At 26.5% G+C, this 21,142-nt stretch overlaps 1 protein-coding gene across 3 annotated transcripts in view; it reads left to right on the top strand.

The window, feature by feature from the left end:
* The window catches only part of LOC100201574 (cullin-2), an 87,293-nt gene extending 68,261 nt beyond the window's left edge, over window positions 1–19,032 (top strand). For 2 of the 3 annotated variants that reach the window (XR_010641801.1, XR_010641800.1), the window contains 11 exons: window positions 2,576–2,662; window positions 2,733–2,879; window positions 9,372–9,449; window positions 9,779–9,845; window positions 10,725–10,830; window positions 10,905–11,001; window positions 16,775–16,928; window positions 18,102–18,155; window positions 18,426–18,488; window positions 18,564–18,614; window positions 18,845–19,032. Coding sequence is in view for 1 of the 3 variants with exons in the window: in XM_065810226.1 (XP_065666298.1) it covers window positions 2,576–2,662; window positions 2,733–2,879; window positions 9,372–9,449; window positions 9,779–9,845; window positions 10,725–10,830; window positions 10,905–11,001; window positions 16,827–16,928; window positions 18,102–18,155; window positions 18,426–18,488; window positions 18,564–18,614; window positions 18,845–18,925 (933 nt within the window). In the remaining 2 variants the exon portion in view is untranslated. The remainder of the gene's footprint in view (window positions 1–2,575; window positions 2,663–2,732; window positions 2,880–9,371; window positions 9,450–9,778; window positions 9,846–10,724; window positions 10,831–10,904; window positions 11,002–16,774; window positions 16,929–18,101; window positions 18,156–18,425; window positions 18,489–18,563; window positions 18,615–18,844) is intronic. The other variant, XM_065810226.1, reaches the window with a different exon arrangement.
* The last annotated feature ends 2,110 nt before the right edge of the window (window positions 19,033–21,142 follow it).

Below are 21,142 nucleotides of genomic sequence, written 5' to 3'. Positions count from 1 at the left end.
CAAAAATAATAATTTTTTTATAAAATGATTTTAATTCTTGAAGTTTTTGTAAAATTTTTATATATATCGTTTAAGTTCAGAGATCATAGTTAACTTCATTGAGTTGAAATTCATTGAGTTGAAATTCAATTCATTGAGTTGAAAGTTTAACATGTTAACCCCATTATAGTTCTGATTCCTTTGTCGAAAGTCTATAATACACATTGGTCATCTTTAAAGGTCCTGTAAGAAAATGATTTGTTTTCAAGTTTCAGATGGTTTCACTTTTTCACATTTCACTGGACATTCTAAAAACAGCCATAATTTTGATAATTTAATGAATTATATATTCAAGCGCATAATAGAACTGAATTCTAATAAAAATAATTGTGAAACACACAAAAAATTTTAAACAAAAATTAAATTATTAAAAAAGTGTTATTTTTTATTTTTTTACAAAATTGTTAATAAAAAAAAAAGGTTGTATTTAATAATAAAACGTAAAAATAATAATAGAAAAAGTATTAGTAATAACATGGATAGCATTATCAAAATGTAGTACTAACATAATGACTATGATTTTTAATTTTATGATTTTTAATTTTCTTATTTGTAATTTTTCTTAATAACTAAAATAATTTAAGCTTTTACATTTTTAATTCTTTAAAAAATTTACAATAGATTTAACAGAAGTTTTTTTTTCTTTAACATAATATATGCTTTTTCTTAAGACTAAATATTTTAAGTCTAAATGTTTTTAAATTGTTTTCAAGTTTCAACTTAATTTGATGACAAGTAGCATACTAAATAAAACTTTTAATTCATTGATCAGAATTGATTTTCTCTAAAAGCATAGCATTAGAGTTAGTTTGGAAAAAATAGATGGTTCAAATATTTGAGCATCATTCCATTTTTAATAAGAATGCAAATGTTTCATTAGTAAAAAAAAAACACCTCTCTTTTTTTGCTCAGCATTACTTAGGATTGATGTTTTATCCTAATCTTTGTGTAATAAAATATGCTCTTTTTGTTGTCACTTGTGCACCTTACTTTTAACAATGTCAAGAAAACCTGAAAGGAATTGACAGTTATCTGTATCTTAAATGCAATCGCTTCTAAAATCGTGCACAGCTTAATAATGACCATCCAGCGAGTGCTTTTTTGTGCGCTGGCATTAAATTTAAAATAGAGAAAATTGATATATATATATATATATATATATATATATATATATATATATATATATATATATATATGTCAGATTTTCTTAAAAAGAATAAATTGGTGGATACTGGTTTACTACTACTATGTTACTATAGTCTGCCTTCTTGGTTGCTTAAAAACTCTGCAACATCAAGATCCAAACAAGTTCACACTTAACCAAATTTTCACTCAAAACACTAATATACTAAAGAAAAATACAAAAATAATGCCACTTCACTAGTGGCATTAATTTTGTTTTTTTGATAAAGAGATAAAAACTATTCACTTTTTATTGATTTAAAATATGAAGTTGACCTTGAATATAATCTCTCTTTTTTGATGACTTGTGGTTTGCAGTGGCTGGTGAATCTGAGCAAAACTTTGTTTAGATTAAAAATGTTTACTGCTTATAGTTATGAAAATACTGTTGACACACTAAATATAAATAAAATCCATTGCAAGTAAACATCTGCTAAAAGTGCCTCTTTTTACTGTGGTCGCATTTTTCTTATTTCTGATTCTATTCTTAACCTCTTTGAACCTTTAGTTCTTTGTTGCAATGAAAACTGTTGTCATATTTGGGTTGGTTTTTCTGATAATACACTGTCAGACTTGTTCTAACTGTTAAGTTTGAGCCTCTTTCTTATAGTTACATATTAAACAACAACATGTTGCAATAATGAATTTATTTAAAGTTTATTATTGCAAAAGTGACCAAGCCTAATGTCCAATAATAAGTAACTTAATATTAAAATTTTTGTCTTTTCTGCAAACTATGGTTGCTACTTATGGGAGCTCTCTTGTTCGCATGTGACTCGTATTGTTTTCTTTGTTCAAATAAATTTTGTTTATGTAGTTATTTTCCTTGCTCATCAATTAAAATAAATATCACTTAAAATAATATATTATCCTATTACTGGATAGGATAATATGTATTTTGAGCCCTATCATCACTAACTTACTATTAATTATATTTGGGTTGGTTTTTCTGATAATACACTGTCAGACTTGTTCTAACTGTTAAGTTTGAGCCTCTTTCTTATAGTTACATATTAAACAACAACATGTTGCAATAATGAATTTATTTAAAGTTTATTATTGCAAAAGTGACCAAGCCTAATGTCCAATAATAAGTAACTTAATATTACAATTTTTGTCTTTTCTGCAAACTATGGTTGCTACTTATGGGAGCTCTCTTGTTCGCATGTGACTCGTATTGTTTTCTTTGTTCAAATAAATTTTGTTTATGTAGTTATTTTCCTTGCTCATCAATTAAAATATCACTTAAAATAATATATTATCCTATTACTGGATAGGATAATATGTATTTTGAGCCCTATCATCACTAACTTACTATTAATTATATTTTTATCACCCCTCTTATATTTTTTAGTTTTATTCCATATTGCTAGCAAAAAGACTTATTCATAATTTATCAGTGTCCATGGATGCAGAAGAAGGAATGATAACTAAGTTAAAGGTTTGTTAAATTTTCAATCTTTTTAAAGAGAACGGTTACTTTTAATATAATATTATAAAACTTGTTTTAGTTGGCGTGTGGATACGAATATACAAATAAACTTCACAGGATGTTTACAGATATGGCTATTAGCAAAGAATTAGAGTCTAAATTTTCAGATTTTTTAAGAGGAAGCAATACAGAACTTGGAATTAATTTTTCAGTACTTGTTTTGCAGGTATAATTTAAGTTAATTGTCAAAATGGAGTTCGCTAACAAGTTTGTTATGTTTTTTTTTAAGATTAGTTATGTTTTTTTAAGTTATGTTTTTAAGTAACGTTTTTTCTAAAAGACAATTATACGTAAACTTTTTTCGTGTGTGTGTGTTTTAGTCCATTGTCATGAAATGAAACATTTGATAATAATAGCAATAATAATAATAATGCTTATTATTATTATTATTGTTATTATTATTTATATTATTGTTAGTATATTGTGATCATAAAAGTACTAAAAAAATTATTCATTATTAAAGATTAAAATGTTAAACATAATTAAAGATATTCAAAGTATAATTACACACATTACATTTTATAGTAGATCTTATTAGTATTATAAAACAACTGAAAAGTGAAAGTATTAATGTTGTAAAAATAGAAGCTCAGAATTAAGATTAAGTTTAGAGTAAAAATTAAATATTTGTAAAAGTATACCTGTTTGTCTGTGTGCGTGTATATATAGACACACACACACACATATACAGGGCTTGTGATAAAGAAAATAACCTAGCGTTTTATTTTACTATCATGAGATTTAAAAATTGGTGAAGACTATGCTTATAAAAAGTTTTTCTATTTATTATACAAAGTTCTTTTATTGGCAAATGTTTTGTAGTAATATCTTCAACAGCGCACATTTCCAACCAAAAACTTGTAAACTGTTTGCGATTTTTATTTTTTTAACTATTTATACTGAAACAAAAATGCGACCAAACAAAAATGTTCTTTTTGATATTATTATAATCTTTAATACTATTATGACATAAGTATTAAAGAAAATTTTAAGAAAATGGATCAAATTTATTTTATTAAAGTTTAAAGTTTTTTAAAGTATAAAAATAAATTTTTTTAAAATAAGTAAAAAATATGTGAATTTAAAAAATTTAATTCACATATTTTTTATTGTTAATAAATAAGAGATTATTAACCCAAGAAATTAATTTAAAATTCTTTTTAAAAGCTAATTTAATCTTAATAACTGATTTTCACCACAACTGTTGTCAATGGTCTGTCCTGTTTTTCGTTTTCTAAACTGAATGCTACTAATTTGTCAGTCATATCTTCTTTGGCACTGTCCATTTCATTGTCATTTAAGATTAAATGACAATGAAATAGTGCCAAATAGACAAAAAAATTATACTTAATAAAAAATCTATATTATATACAGAAATGAATTTGAAAAGTTATTATGAATAGTTATTTTTATTATAAACGATGTGTGGAATATCACAAATAATAAACCAAATACAGCTTAATTGGCGTTTTTACAAAGTTAAAACTATTTTGAAATTTTAATTTTCTATTCTGATAGCGTTAATATAGTAATTTTCTATTTACATTTTATTTGCACATGTTTCTATTCAAATTGCATTTCCGCTTGCGCTCGTTAAAAATAGTTAACATTCCATTCTACAAATAAACTGTAACAACTTCAAACTTTATGTTCATTCAAAACAGAAAAATGTGTTCTACATTAAAGTAAATAACAAAAAGCTAATATTTTATATCAGTGCTTTGTTAATTAAAGGAAGATAAAATTTTACTGATAAATTAAACAAGTTTTATCTTAACTAAAAGTTGTTATCAAAAATATTTTATAAAAAATCAACTTAACAACTTTCTATTTTCTCCCTCCCAAACACTTGAACAAGCTTGATTTTATAAAATTATAAAAATATATTATTTTTATAATTTTATAAAATCAAGCTTGTCCTACTAACCGCATAATATTTTTTTGATATTTTATCAAATAAAATATTTTTAAAAAAATATGCGGTAAGTAGAATTTAAACCCTCATCCAATGCCAATATAACCTCAGCATAGTTAAACAGAGACTTTTTTTTAATTACTTTTTTTTTTCTATTTCAATTCACCTCCCCAATGCCACTACAGTCGAGGAGGCTACTTATAGTTGTGGTTACAACCCTCTCTCAACTTTATAACTCCGAAACACGAAACTCAGATAACACGAACCTTAACAAGCAAGGCTGCTGCGCAGAAAAAATAGTTGAAGAAAATTTGAAGAAAAATATTGCGTTTAAGCTCTTTTGTTTTCAAAAAATGCCGACTTCTTTTTTAATTTAATTAATTCAAACGGCTATAAAGAGATTATACAAGTAGATTTTCTGAAGTGAAAACTAATGTGAAAATTTTAATTTTAATGGCCTCAAATTTCTCAATGGTAAAATTTGAGGAATTTAAATAGTTTAATGCTGAACATTTGAATAAGAGACATTTTTGAATTTTAAATACTTAACACATTTGTTTCAAATTTTATATAAAGGCTGTGCTGTTGCATTTTATGTATTATGTAGTGATAGTTTTATTTTGTTTGATGCTTGGATTGCTTGGAAGAAAAGATTTATAAGATTTATAAAAAATTTAATAAAGATTTATAAAAAAATTAATTAATTATATAAGAAGAACTTAAATTCTACTTTTAAAAATATATAACAGTAATTGAAATATTTTTTTAAAAAGGAGTCAACCCACTAAACAAAAAGGGCTAGATAATTTTTAAGTGTAGACATGATAATTTTTCCTCTCAATTATTCTTTTTCTTTTGTTAAAGACATCAGAACTCATTCTACTGTAAATAGTAATTTTTAAACTATACTTATTTTTTTGGTTTTGTAGTTCATGGCTGATGATTGCCGGGTTTTTGGTTCTGAAAAAACAATTTTTTAAACTCATTTTAGAAAATAAAGAAAATTTTTTTTTATTTTTTGTAGAAAATGTTCCTAAAATTACTCATGGTCGGTCCCAGGATTCTGAAAATGCTGGTTTTAAAATACTGTTAAAGTTTTTTTGTACCTATTTCTATCTGCTTTACAAATATGGTGTTTTTTTTTGTTTTGTTTTTTAAGCATATTGATAGCAATTGTTGATTCAACAAAATTAGGTTGTAATGGAAAAGATTAGTTACTGAGAAATCAGTTCTACTGCACTGAATAGTTGCTTCTCAACATCTCTGGAACAATTTTTTTTTTAAGCAATGTATTTAATAAAAAAAAGAAGTTTAAAAAAAATTGTATAAGATGACTTGTGTTTAGTATGCACACACACAAACACTATATCATTATTAATTCATTTTTTTTTATTTTTTTAATGTTATTCACCTCCCACTGCTTGATTCTAGGGGTTTTATGTTAAATTTCAAAAGACATGAGGTTTTTCTTCAGATTTTATTAATATGTATATGTACGAGCTGGAATGTGTTGAAAATAAAATTGAAAGTGTCCTTCTTAACCCAAAATTGATATTTTCTGAAATCCAGAAATTAGCGTTTAAAAAACAATATTAATTTTATTATATAAGCTTACTTTTATTACAAAAATCATAGAAAGCCACGTGACATTTCATTTTTTTTGTCTTCAAAATGTGGTTAACTTAATATATAATAATACCTTAAATAGTTTCACTAATAAAGCTCTTAAAGCGGTAGATGACTTGTTTAGAAATATTGTAAAAAATTTTACAACTTTTTTTATTTTATTTTGTAAAAGTTTTAACTACTTTTTATAACATTTTAATTAATAAACATTTATCTTAAGTAACAATAAAAGCAGATAAATATTACATATCAAATGGCTCATCTTTTAAGGAAAAAAAATCATAATGAATCCAGAGATTCAGTTTGCTTTTGTTGCTGTAACAAAACAGACAACTACTCTCTTTGCTGTATGCCATCATTGGTGATACTAGTTCGAGACTATGTACACGAAGGATTCAGTTTTGATATAAATGCATTTCCCACTGGACTTTGTTGTTGTTGCAAAAAATGCTCTCTATGCCAAAAAGGTTATTATATTTCATAAATATTTTATTATATTTATTAAATTTTTTCTAAAATATTTCACTAAAAATACAAACAATCTTGTTCACAGCAAGGAAAGCCTGTAAAAATGATAAAAGAGGTTTGGAAAAGTGGAAGAAAGTTACTTATAAAAGTAGGAAGGATTTCTCCAACTGAGGTTCAATGCTAATGTCCAATTTGTTGTGTGGTATCAGACAAGCGCAGCCACAAGGTTTTTAACTTAAGAGGTTATATCATTGAGTCAAATGAAAATCTCTGCATTGAAAGATTAAACTCATTCTGCACAGATTGTTTTTAACTAGTTGGAAAGGGCATTAGGCACCTATGCACGAGAACATCAGCTGTTCAAAATGCTAAGAATCTTATTCTTTTCAAGTATGAAAAGATGTCAGAGCACATAACCTCAACTGTTTGAAAGTTTCTAGTTAAGAATGAAAATTCAATTATCCACTGGTAGATTTTTATTTATTTTCTTATTTATTTATAATGACTTTCTGCAATATTTTATTCTAATTTTCGGAGGATCACTCCTGCCTGTAGTACTAAAACCAAAGCTCCAAAAAAATAAAGTAGTCTCTACTGATACAATATTTGATATCAAGAAAAATCATGATCTGCCTGAAAGTGTTGTTCGTTATATTCTTAGAAATTTACGAAAAGATGCAATAATTTTTTTTTTCAAAAATTTTAAAATATTTATTATATCACATTGTTTACAGTATGGTATTTCACAATTAGGTGTTGAAAAGAATTCAATTGCTACAGTTATGAAGTGGTCTCATGCTCTAGATAAGTTTTAGCGTTACAAAAAAATTGTTTTTTTAAATGGATGAACTTGAAAACTCAGTGTTGAAATGTTGTATACATTAAAGATCTCACCAGACTTGTTCAAGAAATCTGCTCTCTACATGGATTAGATCCAATGAAAGCCATAGTTAGAGTTGGAATTGACAGAGGACAGGGTTCACTGAAGGTTTCGTAACTTAACCTACTTTATATTACTCAAATAAAAGAAATAAAATTAGAATTATTATTCATTTGTGATAAATTTTCAGATTATAATGAATATTTTCGATGAAATAAAGTTAGAGGACAAAATAGAAACGAGAAAGACTCAGGAGCGAACAAGGTGATAATTCTGCCTTTGGCACGTAACGTCAAGGAGAATAATCATAACCTTGGAATGCTTACTAAATTAATTAATATAAATCAGCTCAAGTTTTTTGTGGCTTCTGACCTAAAGCTCATAAATGTACTTCTTGGCATATCAGTAAGAGATTTTGCTTAATTTTATTAATTTTTACAAATAGCTATTAAAACATTAAATCTCAGAATAATAAAATAATTTATTATAGAGTCATGGTGGAAAACATGCTTGTTGTTACTGTACTGGTACAATAAACTCATCAGGTGACTTGAGAACTTTTGCTTGCTTAAGTTCAGATTACTATCTGTACCAAGATGCAGGATATCCTTATAAGACTATGCAGTTATTCAATAATGTTATTAACCCATGTTTGCTTGAGAAAGATCCTAGAAAATTTATTCTTGATACCAACCCTCCTCCGGAACTTCACATGTATAAGCATGTTGTGACAAAAATTGTTGACATGGATTAAAGCTTTAAAAAGTTGTTTCCACCTACTTTAAACTAATTAAATTCAAATTTTTTAACTTTTTTATATAATATATATGATCTTATGGTTTAAGTAAAAAAAGAAAAGTTTTTGATTTAATTTTGTTTTGCTTTGAAACCTGTAATGTATATAACGGACCCAAAAATACTAATTCTAGTTGCACGTAAACCATAAAGTCATCAAATCATTAAAGGTATTATTATATATTAAATTAACCATATTTTGAAGACAAGATAATGGATGGTCATGAGGGTTTCTATGATTTTTTTAATGAGAGATAGCTAAAATAATACAAATGATATTGTTTTTTAGACACTATTTTCTGGATTTCGAAAAATATCAATTTTGGACTAAGAACGAATGCTTTTGATTTTATTTTTAACACATTCCAGCTTGTACATATACATATTAATAGAATCTGAAGAAAAACCTTATGTCTTTTGAAATTCAACCCAAAACCCTTAGAATCAAGCAGTGCTCCCCAAGGCCAAGAAGGCCACTACAGTCAAGAAATTTATTTTATTGCTGTTACAGCCCTCTTAACTCTTTAGATCCAAAATATAAACTTTGATGAACAAGGTTGTTGCATGGAGAAACAAGTTATATTATAAGAGAAATATAATATAATATAAATTACTATATGTCTTTTTAATTTGCTGAAGGATTTTGTCTACAACTAACTTGCTAAGAATAATATATAATATGCTTAATAAATAATAATCATTAACCATGTAACTAACTGATAAATAAATAACCTAATAAATAATAATCATATTTAATAATTGTACATTGCAAAATTATCGCGATCAGTTGTTTTACTTTGTGATCTTTATTTTTATTAACAAACAAAGAAATTATTAATTTTTTTATTTCTTTATTTTTCTTTTGATGCTTGTTTTGAATTTGATGAAGATGATGTAGTCATCAAAATCTTTCTTATGTGCTACGTATATGATATCTTTGATTATATATGTAAACAAAATTTATTTTTCATTAGTCTGGAGCATGGCCACTTGGTCAGTCAGTTTCACCATCAGTTATGTTACCCTCAGAATTTTCTAGAAGTGCACAAATGGTAATAAAAGTTTATTAAGCTATATTTATGGTAAATAGTCTAAATTTTTTAACAATATGACTGTGAAATTGTGATGATTGATCATTGAAATTGTGATGATTGATTCAAACTTTAAAAAATAAACATTAAGAAAAGTTTAAGTTTATATATACCTATATTATTTAAGTTTATATTTTTCATGCCTCTTATATGTTATTATTATCAATTATTTAAGTTTATATATACCTTTTATATTTTATTATTATCAATTATTTAAGTTTATATATAACTCTTATATTTTAAAATTATCAATAAAAAAATGCTTTTAAATATGATATTATTTTGTTAAGTTCAAAACATTTTACAACAGCAAGTTTAATGGTCGAAAACTTACTTGGCTTCAAAACCTTTCAAATGGTATGTAAACTTTTTTATTGAGTTTTGATGTTTTGTGTTAAGTTAGTGGTTTTTTTTTATCTTCTGTTAAAAAAGTTTTAACAGAATTAATAGGGTATATAAATAAAGGTCATTGAGTTATATATTATTTAGTTTTATTTCAAAAAATAATGTAAGCACATTATCGCATAGTGTAGGATGTGTTGGTTATTAAAAAATAAGTTATTTTTATATGAGGTCATCACTAATAAAGTGAATAATTTATAAGTTTGATTCTTTTTAGATCATCAATGCAGGTTAAAATGAAAATATTAGATTGAATAGTGCTATAGTAAAACCACTTATTTTTAAAATATCACTTAAAACACATTAAGTTCTAATTCAATTCAAGTCAGCAAGTGTAACACCCATCTATAAAAAAGTTGCAAAATGGCTGCTCTCAATTATTATTCTGTTTCATAAACATCAATCCTTTGCAAAGTTTTAAAATCTATTATAAGAAAAAAACCAACTTTAAGAAAAAGAACAGTTCCTTTAAACACAGAGGTAGATCTATGACATGTATCTACTTGCTCAATATTTTAATGCTGAGTCTAATTTTGAATTTTTTTCATGATCATTATCCGAAGTGCACTACATTTTTTTAGTTTTCATACAGCTAGAGTTGAGAGAGGGTTACACTACAAATAAGTAGCCCCCTCGTCTCTAGTGGCCTTCTTAGCCTTGAGGAGGTGAATTAACAAAAAATATATATATATTAAAGATTCACCAAAAGTATTAAAGATTCACCAAAACCAAAAAAACCTATTTTAACTTATGATTTTGATTTTGTTATTATTTGAGTTAAATTCAAAAAATCTATATTAATAAAATAAATATTTTAAAATAATCAAATTTCAGGAGAAGTGAAACTAACCTACTTAAAAAAGCCGTATCTTGTAACATGCACAACATATCAAATGGCTGTTCTTCTTTTATACAACGACTCTGATTCACTTTCTTACAAGTGAGATTTTTTTTTTATTTTTATAAAAAAAAGCTGACAATTTTAAATTTTGTAAAACCGAGGTTTCTATTTAGTGATATTAAGTTAAGTTGTGAATTAGAAGAAAAAGAATTAAAAAGAACATTACAATCGATTGTAGATGTAAAGATATTTTTTAAATCACCAGAAGATGTAAGTTTTACAAAGTAATAGTTTATTTGTTTATGCGTGTATGTTTATACATGTATGCTTTTATTTATATATGTATGTTTTTGTTTATGCATGTATGTTGCTTGATCTCATTACATCCTACATGCATGCCCCCAAAATCAGGGGAAAAGGTTGATTTAGTTTAAAATCAGAGAAAATCCAAGAATTTTTTAATTTTATGCTATTTGGTTTTAATGTTTTATAATAAATAAGTTTCTATTTCAGGTTGCTAATGTTTAAATAAAAATCAATATATGTTTTAGCAAAGCTAATTGTATATAGCTCTAAAATTCTATTATTTACTAATTAATCAAAGTTTTGTCGGCATTGACTTTAATCGTTTATCTAGAGTATGAACTAATTTTGTTGGCTTTCATTTTTGATGTTTATCCATTGTTTATCTACCAAACAAATTGTGTTGTAATATGCCAAAAAACATTTGGTATAGGGCATTTTCATTTCTGTGCATGATTTTTTTTCTCTTTATATTTACAGTCAGAAACCAGTTTCTGACTTAAAGTAGTATATATACTATTATAATTATCTTAAAGTACAATTATAACATAAATAATTTTGTTATATTTTAGGCTACCTGAATGGTTAAATATATATATTTTTATCATTTTATATTGTTTTGTGTTAATGTTGCAATAGTTTAAAAAATATACAATGATTTTCTAAACGCTGTACTCTATCTGGAATTTGTTGAATGCTATTTCTCATTGAAAATATATTAAATATGAGCTTTAGGGATTATATTTCACTTAAAACACTCTCACTTAAAAAACTAACTAGATGAACTCAACAAATTTGCAACCTCCATCCATGACTTTCCCCTGTGACCATACATGACCTGCATTTACACGATTGCTGTGACTCTGATACATATGGCCAGCATGGAAAATAACAGCCGGTAAACGATCAATGACCGCCTAAAATGACAAAATGAATTCTTGCCAGTCATATTTGAATGGTTTAAAAAAAAATAGATTTTTGAAAAACAAGGTTTTACAAATACTCATAATTTGGAAAATGCATATACTAAAATTTTATAGAATCATTTAAATTTTATATAAATGTTTGAAATAATTTTATTGTTTATGACATGCTACTTTAATTTGCATCGCTGGCGAATTTATGATGAAAACTAAAACTTTATTTTTTGCTTAACTTAAACTTTCATTTTAATTGTGGTTAAAAAACCTCTTTTTCATAAATAATTGTACAAGTTTAATAAGTTTTTATTTTATTATTGTTAAAATAAAAGCATTTAATATATTATTTTTATAATAATATAAAGATATATAATATTTGCTGTATTTAACTGAGAACAATTTTTCTTTAACTGTACTTATTCAATTTTTTTGTTTTTTTCTTTAAATCTTTTTATTTATTTTCTTGTAAGTTTTTGCTGCAATGTAATAGTTTTTGTTAAATAATTGTTATATTTGTGAGTTTAAATTAAAAAAATGCATTGATTTTATTTAAAATTATTATTTTAAAAAGAATACGAGTTTGTTAATTTTTAAGCATTAAGTTTTTTTTTATGTGTTTCGTTTCAATCGTAAAGAGCTATTATTCAGACAAAAATTTTAACAAAGAACAAAATAAAAGTTTTGACTGTCTTAAAAAAACAATTGACTGTCAGTTCTATGTGTTAGCCAGTCAAGTTGACTGCTCACCTTCAATTTCTTATTTTACACACTGCATATGGTAATCCTGGAACTTTCTTTATATATGAAATAAAATTATAATACTGTATAGTGTAATATATAATAATAAAGTATACTACTAAAACTTATATTTTCTGAGGAATTAAAGTTTATTTATCCGTTCGTAATTCCATTTTATACTTAATTTATTCTTTGATAACATTACTAATGTATATTGTTCTTTGTTTACATAATATTTCTATAGATTAGAATTAAATGAGAGGCTTTATTGGGTTTTATTATTATGAAAATAATAGACAAATCATTTATGATTTTTCGTGCTTGATTTTTTTGGAAACGCCCCATAGGTATGATAGAAGAGTTAAAATATAAAAAGTAATGATTACTAACAATTAAAATGGTTTTATTAGGTGCAGATAAAAAGTCACCGAAGTGTAAAATATAATATATTGACTCTTTTTTTATGGGATACCCCATTGTAAAAAAGTTTACTTGAAAGTATGACCATATCTTTGGCATCAGTTAATAACGTAAAACAACACACCTGTTTATGGATGATCCAAGTAAGCAATCTAAATGCAAAAGTTCTATGTCAGAGGAAGCTAAACATGAGTTAACTTTGTTGGTTTCTTTACTAGTTTGTTGCAGAAAATCTGAAAAATGGGTTTAATAATTAAACAATATGTATTCAGAAGCATTATCAATAGGAAGCAATTTCAATTTGGTTTCACAAAAAAGGAGAACATTCTAACATAATCAATGGCAAGTCGGTTTGCTGACCAACTTTACATTATGAAGTTATCTTGAGTGTTATTTCAAAATGTGATCAATAGATTCATGAAAGATTGTTGCTAAAAATTAGGTGAAGTACAGATAAAGTCTGAACTTCACCTAATTTTTTATTGCTTGCACATCACTTAAAATAAATGTGATTTTGCTCTCTCGCTGTTTTCAAAGTTGTTAAAGGAAAGTTTACTTTTTTACAAGCATTTAAAAAACATTTAATTTAAAAAAAGTTTGTGTAAATTACAAGGATTTTTTTTGAAAGTCATGATATTCATTTTGGCTTTATTTTAGATCAAGGGCAAACCTCATTTGGGAAGGATTTTAGTATTAGCAGTAAAATGCTCAGTGGAAGCGTGAAAAAAAAGTCAGTTATCTTTTGTCAAAGTATCAGATGAATTGAAGACTCACCAAGTAGAAATCAATAAAATTATATAGGGTGTTTGTAGCACCTTTGTAGCAAAGAAATATAAAAAAATATATGTTAATAAGATAATAATTTATTTCAAAGACCATTTTGCTAATTTTAGCTGTGCTTCAAAATGGTAAATTTTTTAAAATCATTTTTAAAAAAATATTTTATTATTTTAGTTTTCTATATAAAAAGATTTTCCATGTATATGGTTGTGTTTCCATGTATATGGTTGTGTTTCCATGTATATGGTTGTGTTTCCATGTATATGGTTAGTGGACAATCTGGTAATAATAAAGATCTGGAGTTTAATGGGGAAGTTTAGGTGTTTATTTTGAATAATGGAAATATCAGAAGAAAATAAACAAAGTTCAAAAATCACTGAACGTCAGGGAGTTGTGTTCCTAAATAATGGTGGCAGCTTTATTCATAGCACATTAGCGATGTTAGTGTGGTTTAAAGGTTTTTCCTCTAAGAGTTGATACATAGAGTCAACTGTATATGTAGATTAAAAAAAATATTTTTAAAATAATTTCAAACAATCTACAAATGTACAAGTATATATGTTGTATACTTAAACTTAATGATCTATAATTTTTAATAATTATTTGGTGATGCCTAAGTTATTGGAAATTTTAATTTAACTTTTCTAGCTAATTAAACATGTGGTACGATCCATATGTATAAAAAATCTATGAAATGTTTATTTTATTATCTAATACAAATTTTCTAAAAATCAGTTTAAATTCAGTAGAACGAGAATCTTTTCGAAGGCGTCTCAAAAAGTATTAGAATCTTTTCAAAAGCGTTTCATAATTATCAAGTCAAAATATAAGAAAAATTTAAATGGCAAATTGTTTCAAATATAAAAGGAATAGCCATCAAGTTCTTTTTATTATAACTTTAACTTAGAACTGGTCATTCATTTATTGATAAAAAGCATTCTGGTTGTCCAATATCCTCGACTAGAAAAAGAAAATCTAGCTAAAGAGACTTGTCAACAACCAAAAAATGAGTCGTCAGAGAAAATTGGGTGTAAATCAATGGGCAATTGGTTGTTAATTTAAAAAAATAAATATTAAAGTCTGAAGATGTGAAAAATCCTCAATTGAAAAATACACCGTTGAGCAAGATATAGAAACAAAAAAAAATGAAAACTTGTTAAGAAGCTTTATAAAACAAAAGCACTTCTGGTCATAAATGATAGAAAATACTTTTGTTTTCCATATAATAACATACCTGGGTAATCTGGATACTACACAAACATCTAAGAAACATGCTCAGAAAGTGTTTACTTTTGTAGACAAAGAGAAATTTACAAAAAGGTTATTTATGTAGATTGGCATATCTAACAGAGTTATGTATGAGCCCTTGTTTTTTACTTTCACGCAATTAATACGACAATCAATTTACATGTTGATATTTAGAAAAAATACTTAATCGATTTTTTCACATATCATAACTTTTTTTATTTTGGCCAGATATTCCAAGTTCTGATAGCTCTAAAGTTTCTCTAAATTCGATGGACAAACATGTCATTTTGTTGATAAGGAATCCAACCCACCAAATGTTTCTCAAGCATGACCAATTGAGAACCTTTGAGACGTTTGGCTCGAAAGATTAACAAGGGAGGTTGGCAAGCTTTAATAGAAATAATCTTGATTAATCACATCAAATTAAAACTAAAAGAAATAGATTTTTTTGCAGTTGCTTATAAAAGTTGTTAAAGCATCATATTGCAGGTGATGGAGTTTTTTCATATAAGAAACAACTGATTTTTATTCCAAAATAAATACCTTGTTTTAGAAAAATATCCTAGTAGATTTATTTTTACTTGTTAATAAGATATTTAAGTTTTTGATTTGTCTAATGGCTTACGCATTGCCTGTTAAAAACTTTTTCAAGTTCAACTTTTCTAAGCTTTCAAGTAGCTATAACAAAGTTTATTTTATTCATGCTTTCAAAGGATCTTTTTTTTTTAAATAGTTTTATATTTTATCTCTTTTTTTATTTAATAATGTGCTGCAAGAAGGTCTAAATTAACAGTCTTGTCACAGAGCTCTGTTAAAAATATTGATCTTTTTTAATTCAAGAAGTTCTTGCAATCTTTACTGATGTTGCATAACAATGGCTAGAGTAGCCATTCAATTTTAAATTTCTAGATTCTAAAGCAAATTTGAATTCTGTTAAAATAGTTTTTAATAAATATGCAAAAATCTGTTTAATCAATCAGGTCTTAAGTTTTTTTACCTTATTGGAAAAATGTTTTGTTTATCTATAATTAATGTGCAAAAATTTTTGCCTATAAATGTTCTGAGTAATTTCATGGAATATAAAATCCATACTGTTATTTTACAGATTCATCTGTTAATTTCGCTGTACCTTGTGTTTGTCTCAACTTTTTGCATCTTCAATAATCATAAAATATTAAAAACAAATCTCGTCGTCTTTTTTTTCAAAATAAAACAGAGTTTTAAGAAGACTTAAAGGTCCCAAGAAAAAAAGAAACAAGTACAACTGTTTGGAATTGAGCGTTCATCTACTGGAGCTTCTTTGTCTTTTGTGTATTAAATTATCCTACCCAGCGGGCATTTTTATTTAAAAGTTACGTTCTAAATGTATTTTAAATGTCTTTTAAACGTCTTCTTTACATCCTTACGTAAAGAGCGTTTAAAAGACGTTTAAAAAACATTTAGAAGACATTTAGAACGTAACTTTTAAAAACAAATGCCCGTAAGGTAGTAATATAAATCTATTTAATATAGTGGTAGCTACGTGTTACTGGAGTACCTACCAGTCGATAAATAGTAATAACGAGGCTGCTTATATTGGCTTTACGTTGTTTACTTGATCATATGTTTTATTTTTATATATTTTTTAATAATAGAAAGTGGTGGTTATTTTAAAGAGGAATTCATTCATTCGATTCATTCATTCAGGTTGAAGATCTCTGTTTATGTTCATTTTCATTAAATCTGCGTTTTGCAAATAAACGAACTAAGTTCAAGATCACAGCAGCTTTGCAAAAAGAAACACCACAAGTAAGTTTGTTTTTAATTTCTTGAATATTTAAAAAGAAACACCACAAGTAAACTTCTTTTCAACTTATCAAATATTTAAACATTTTTGAATCTTAAGTTTTTTATATTGTTAATCACCTAAAACATTAGGCCGGGTAAATAAAAAAAAGCAATTGCTTTTACTCAGTAATTGGTCAGCTTTACGTGAATAAAAACTTAATTTTGCTCAAACTTTTATTCATGGAAAGCTGAACAATTACTCAGCGTTTTTGGAGTAAATTGCTTAGCTTTACGTAAATAAAAATTTTAGCGAGTTTGCTAAAATTTTTATTCAAGAAAAGCTGAACAATTACTCCAAAAACGCTGAGTTAAAGCAATTTCTTTTTTTATTCACCCGGCCTAGGTTCAAACTGAAATAACCATTATCACACAAAAAAACAATAGGTTGTTTTTTGTCTAATACTTTTATCACGTGTATATGCGGTAGTGGTGTAGTGTTAGAGCGCTCGCTTCATAAGCGAGAGGTTCGGAGTTCGATTCCCACCACGTCCCTGGTAGTACCGCGCTCAACTTGTTTCTCCGCGCAGCGACCTTGTTCGTCAAGGTTCGTGTTTTGGAGTTATAGAGTTGAGAGAGGGTGATAACCACAAGTATCCTCCTCATCTGTAGTAGCCTTCTCGGCTTTGGGGAGGTGAATTATTTAAAAAAAAAAAAATATCCATTTTTAAACCTTAAACGCCAAGTTGATAGATCTTGAAGTGGCCTTTGGAGGTGTCACTGAAATTAAGTACAACGAGGCTCTGTAAACTTGACTGATGCTTTGTTTGAGGCCATTTAGCGCGTTTAATCCCAATTACTACAACTGATTATGGGTCTTTTCGTTTACTTAATTGCGATTACGTGTCGAGGCTTTATCAGTTTATATTTTCGCATTAATTTTTGCCATTAAACCTCTGGAGCGATCCGTTGTTACGAACGTTATTCTCAGCTAACTTGAATATTTTTCTTTGGATATTTGACATAATTGAAAATTTTATCAACAAATAAACACGCAAAAAATTGGTTATTTCAGTACGGATCACCTCTGCATTGTTAATATATTTGAAATCGTAAAAAATGACGCCATTCATTTTTGTTATAGGTTGTTAATCTGTAGTTATAAAATACTTTAGTTATTAGTTTTGTTGCTCGTAGATAATCGAGCAAACACATGTAGCGGTCGATGAAGATCGAAAGATGTATACACAGGTTTGAAAAATTTTTCAATTTATAAAAAATCTAGAAATCATAAATTAGTTTCTATATCTATACTTCTAAACATGCTTTATATTCAATAAATAACTTAGTAGTATTTAAAATACCTAATTTTCTTGAAGATATTAAGTGTTAAAAAATGTACACAACCTAAAGCCTATTTTAAACCGGTTTTAAATTGTTGTCTAAATTCTTTATGATCTATTTACATTTACAATTACTGAGTTATTGTAAAATAATTTAAGTTTGATGTGTTTTATAAAGGCTGCTATTGTCCGCATCATGAAGTCGCGTCAAATTTTACGACATAACATCCTTATACAAGAGGTTTGCAATTTTTTCAGTTCTGTTTTGTTGTTTTAATTTTGTTCGATCGATTTGCTATGCTTTGTTTTATTTTAGGTCATTGACCAGTCTCGTGCAAAGTTTTCTCCTTCTACTCAAATGATTAAAGTAAGTTTTATTTTTTTTATCTTTTTTATTGCTATTAAATCCTAGCAAAAACTCTAAGTTTGCCACTATTCTTCCATTTTATGTTGTTAAACTAAGGTTAAGGGAATTTAAATATTTTATATTTTGCAAGTATATGTAAAATGTACAATAGGGTACGATTTGTACGTGCAATTTGATTGTTGCGAACAAATTGTGTAACTTTCTTTTTCAATCGTAGTGTTTCTTTTTAGAAATCAATTGAGGCCCTGATTGAAAAAAACTACATTGAAAGAGTTTCTGGATCACGAGATGAGTACAGTTACGTTGCATAATTTGACTAATCCCCGACTTTGTGTAAAAAACTATAAAATCGATAATTTTGTTTACATTTTTATAAGATTTAACTTATAAATTTTTCACATACTGTATTTATTATAAATTTGTGTTTTTTGTTTTTGTTTTTTTTTGCCTTGTTGCGGAAGGTATTTTTTAGCTTTCTTGTCTTCTTGTTGTGGAAGATAGTTGTTGCGGAAGATTCTTAATTTTAGATAGAATTTACGGAATTTTACGGAAGATAATATTAAGGTGTTTATATGGTAAAGACTAAGCGATTTCCATTTTAAAAAACTTTGTTTTATTAGGTAACTTTTTATAAAATTTAACTGGCTTTTCAACCATATATAACATAATATGGTTTTAATAACAAAAAATAGTTAAGAAATTCTATTGATTATGGAGTTAAGAAATTTACTTAGTTATGCTTTTTGCAACTAATCTTTTTATTGATATATTTATATAAGAACTAAACTTTAAATAGTTGTTTTTATTTTTGGGTTTGCATAATTACTAAACCAGGCCTTAGCCTGTTTAGTAATTATACAAACCCAAAAATAAAAATTGTACAATAATTTTTCAAATAAATTATTTTGAAGTTAGTTTTTAGAAAAAACCAACCGGTTACAAATTAAGATATAAAAGAAAAGAAAAGGATAGAAAATACCTGATTTGATAACCGCACTTTTGGCAAAGTTCCTTTGACAAAAGTTTTGAGCTACTACTATTTGACCCATTGCCCACCCCCCTCCTCCTCCACAGTGTCAGATTTAAGACTATTCGCGGCCCTGGGCTATTTTTTTGGAGAAAAAATGACTTCAAAAAAAAAGTCCTTAATCCAGTTCTGCCCCGCCGATATAATTTTTGTTCCTACGGGCCTGTAAACTACTTAAAAACCAAAGTTGTAAATCCGATAATGTTGTTGGTTAAAATGACTATGAAATTTTTAATTAATATATTGTTTTTTGAAGCTTAATTAATATATTGAACTTTGAAGCTTGGTTTCTCAATTATTTTTTTTTTATCTGACTGCGAACAATAAATCATTCATACCTTTTTAACCAAATATGCAATTAACTTCAAATTTTCAGGGTTGTTTCTTTATAGATGGAACTGCATTACCTTACTAGAACTAACCTTAAACTTGTTTCCATTTATATATATTTATATTTTAAAGGTTTTTGCATCGAAAATATCCTTTAAAATTAAAAGTGCTGCTATTTTACAAAATAATTATTACTTGAAGTTTTTCTAGTAAGATTTTGTTTATTACACTATCATTTGTTTATTACACCATCGGTAAGTTTTAGCTTGTAATGTCATAAAAAAAGCTAAGAAAATATAGTTTTCCTTTTTATTGATTTTTCTGCATTCAATGCTGAATCAACATAAAAAAAGTTAAATAAATTTTTATTTCAGCATTTTAAATTAAATTGGGCATTATTTAGCCTTGCTACTAATTTTGGTATGTTTAAAAAGTTACAAAAAAAAAAAAAATTTTACCATATAACCACCTTAAACGGAGATATATTTTTGAAAATTTAAAGTTTTTCAAACTGCGTTTCTTTCTCAACTGTATGTGCTGTGAGACAACATTTCTTATTTCATTATGGAATTAAAAAATTCATTTATATGGAATTAAAAAAATACATAGTTGCTAGTTTTTTCACTATCGATAATTGATTCTGAAAGTTGGCTTTTGAAAACGTTTTTTAATATATACTCGTATATTTAGTTACGTATATAACCGATAAGAAATTTCCACCATGCACCCATTTTATAATTTAAAATTTAATACAAATTGTTATTAAACTAGTAAGGACAGTAAGTTTATATTAATATAAAGAAAATTCAAAATAAGTCAAATCAAATGTTCAAATTGTTGACCATTAAATTCAATAAATTTTGCCCATCGATCGGTTAACGAATAACACACAGTTTTACATAACTCTGGCGAAATTTCTCTAAAAGCGTCAGTTATGCGCAATCTTAACTCATTCAAATTTTCCACAGGAACAGAATAAACTTTGTTTTTTATGGCACCCTATAGAAAAAAGTCTAAAGGTGTGAGATCGGGGGATCTTGCAGGCCACTCACAGAAACTTCCGCGGCGCCCAATCCATCAGTTTGGAAGTTTAAAGTCTAGCCAATCTCGAACTACCAAAGCATAATGTGGAGGAGCGCCCTCCTGTTGTAATAAAAATTCTTGCATTTGT

Source organism: Hydra vulgaris, chromosome 11 (genome assembly GCF_038396675.1).
Source record: "Hydra vulgaris chromosome 11, alternate assembly HydraT2T_AEP".
In the NCBI taxonomy this organism is placed as follows: Eukaryota; Metazoa; Cnidaria; class Hydrozoa; order Anthoathecata; family Hydridae; genus Hydra; species Hydra vulgaris.
The sequence above is the reverse complement of the archived record's forward strand: the minus strand, read 5'-3'. Positions and strand labels throughout refer to the sequence as shown.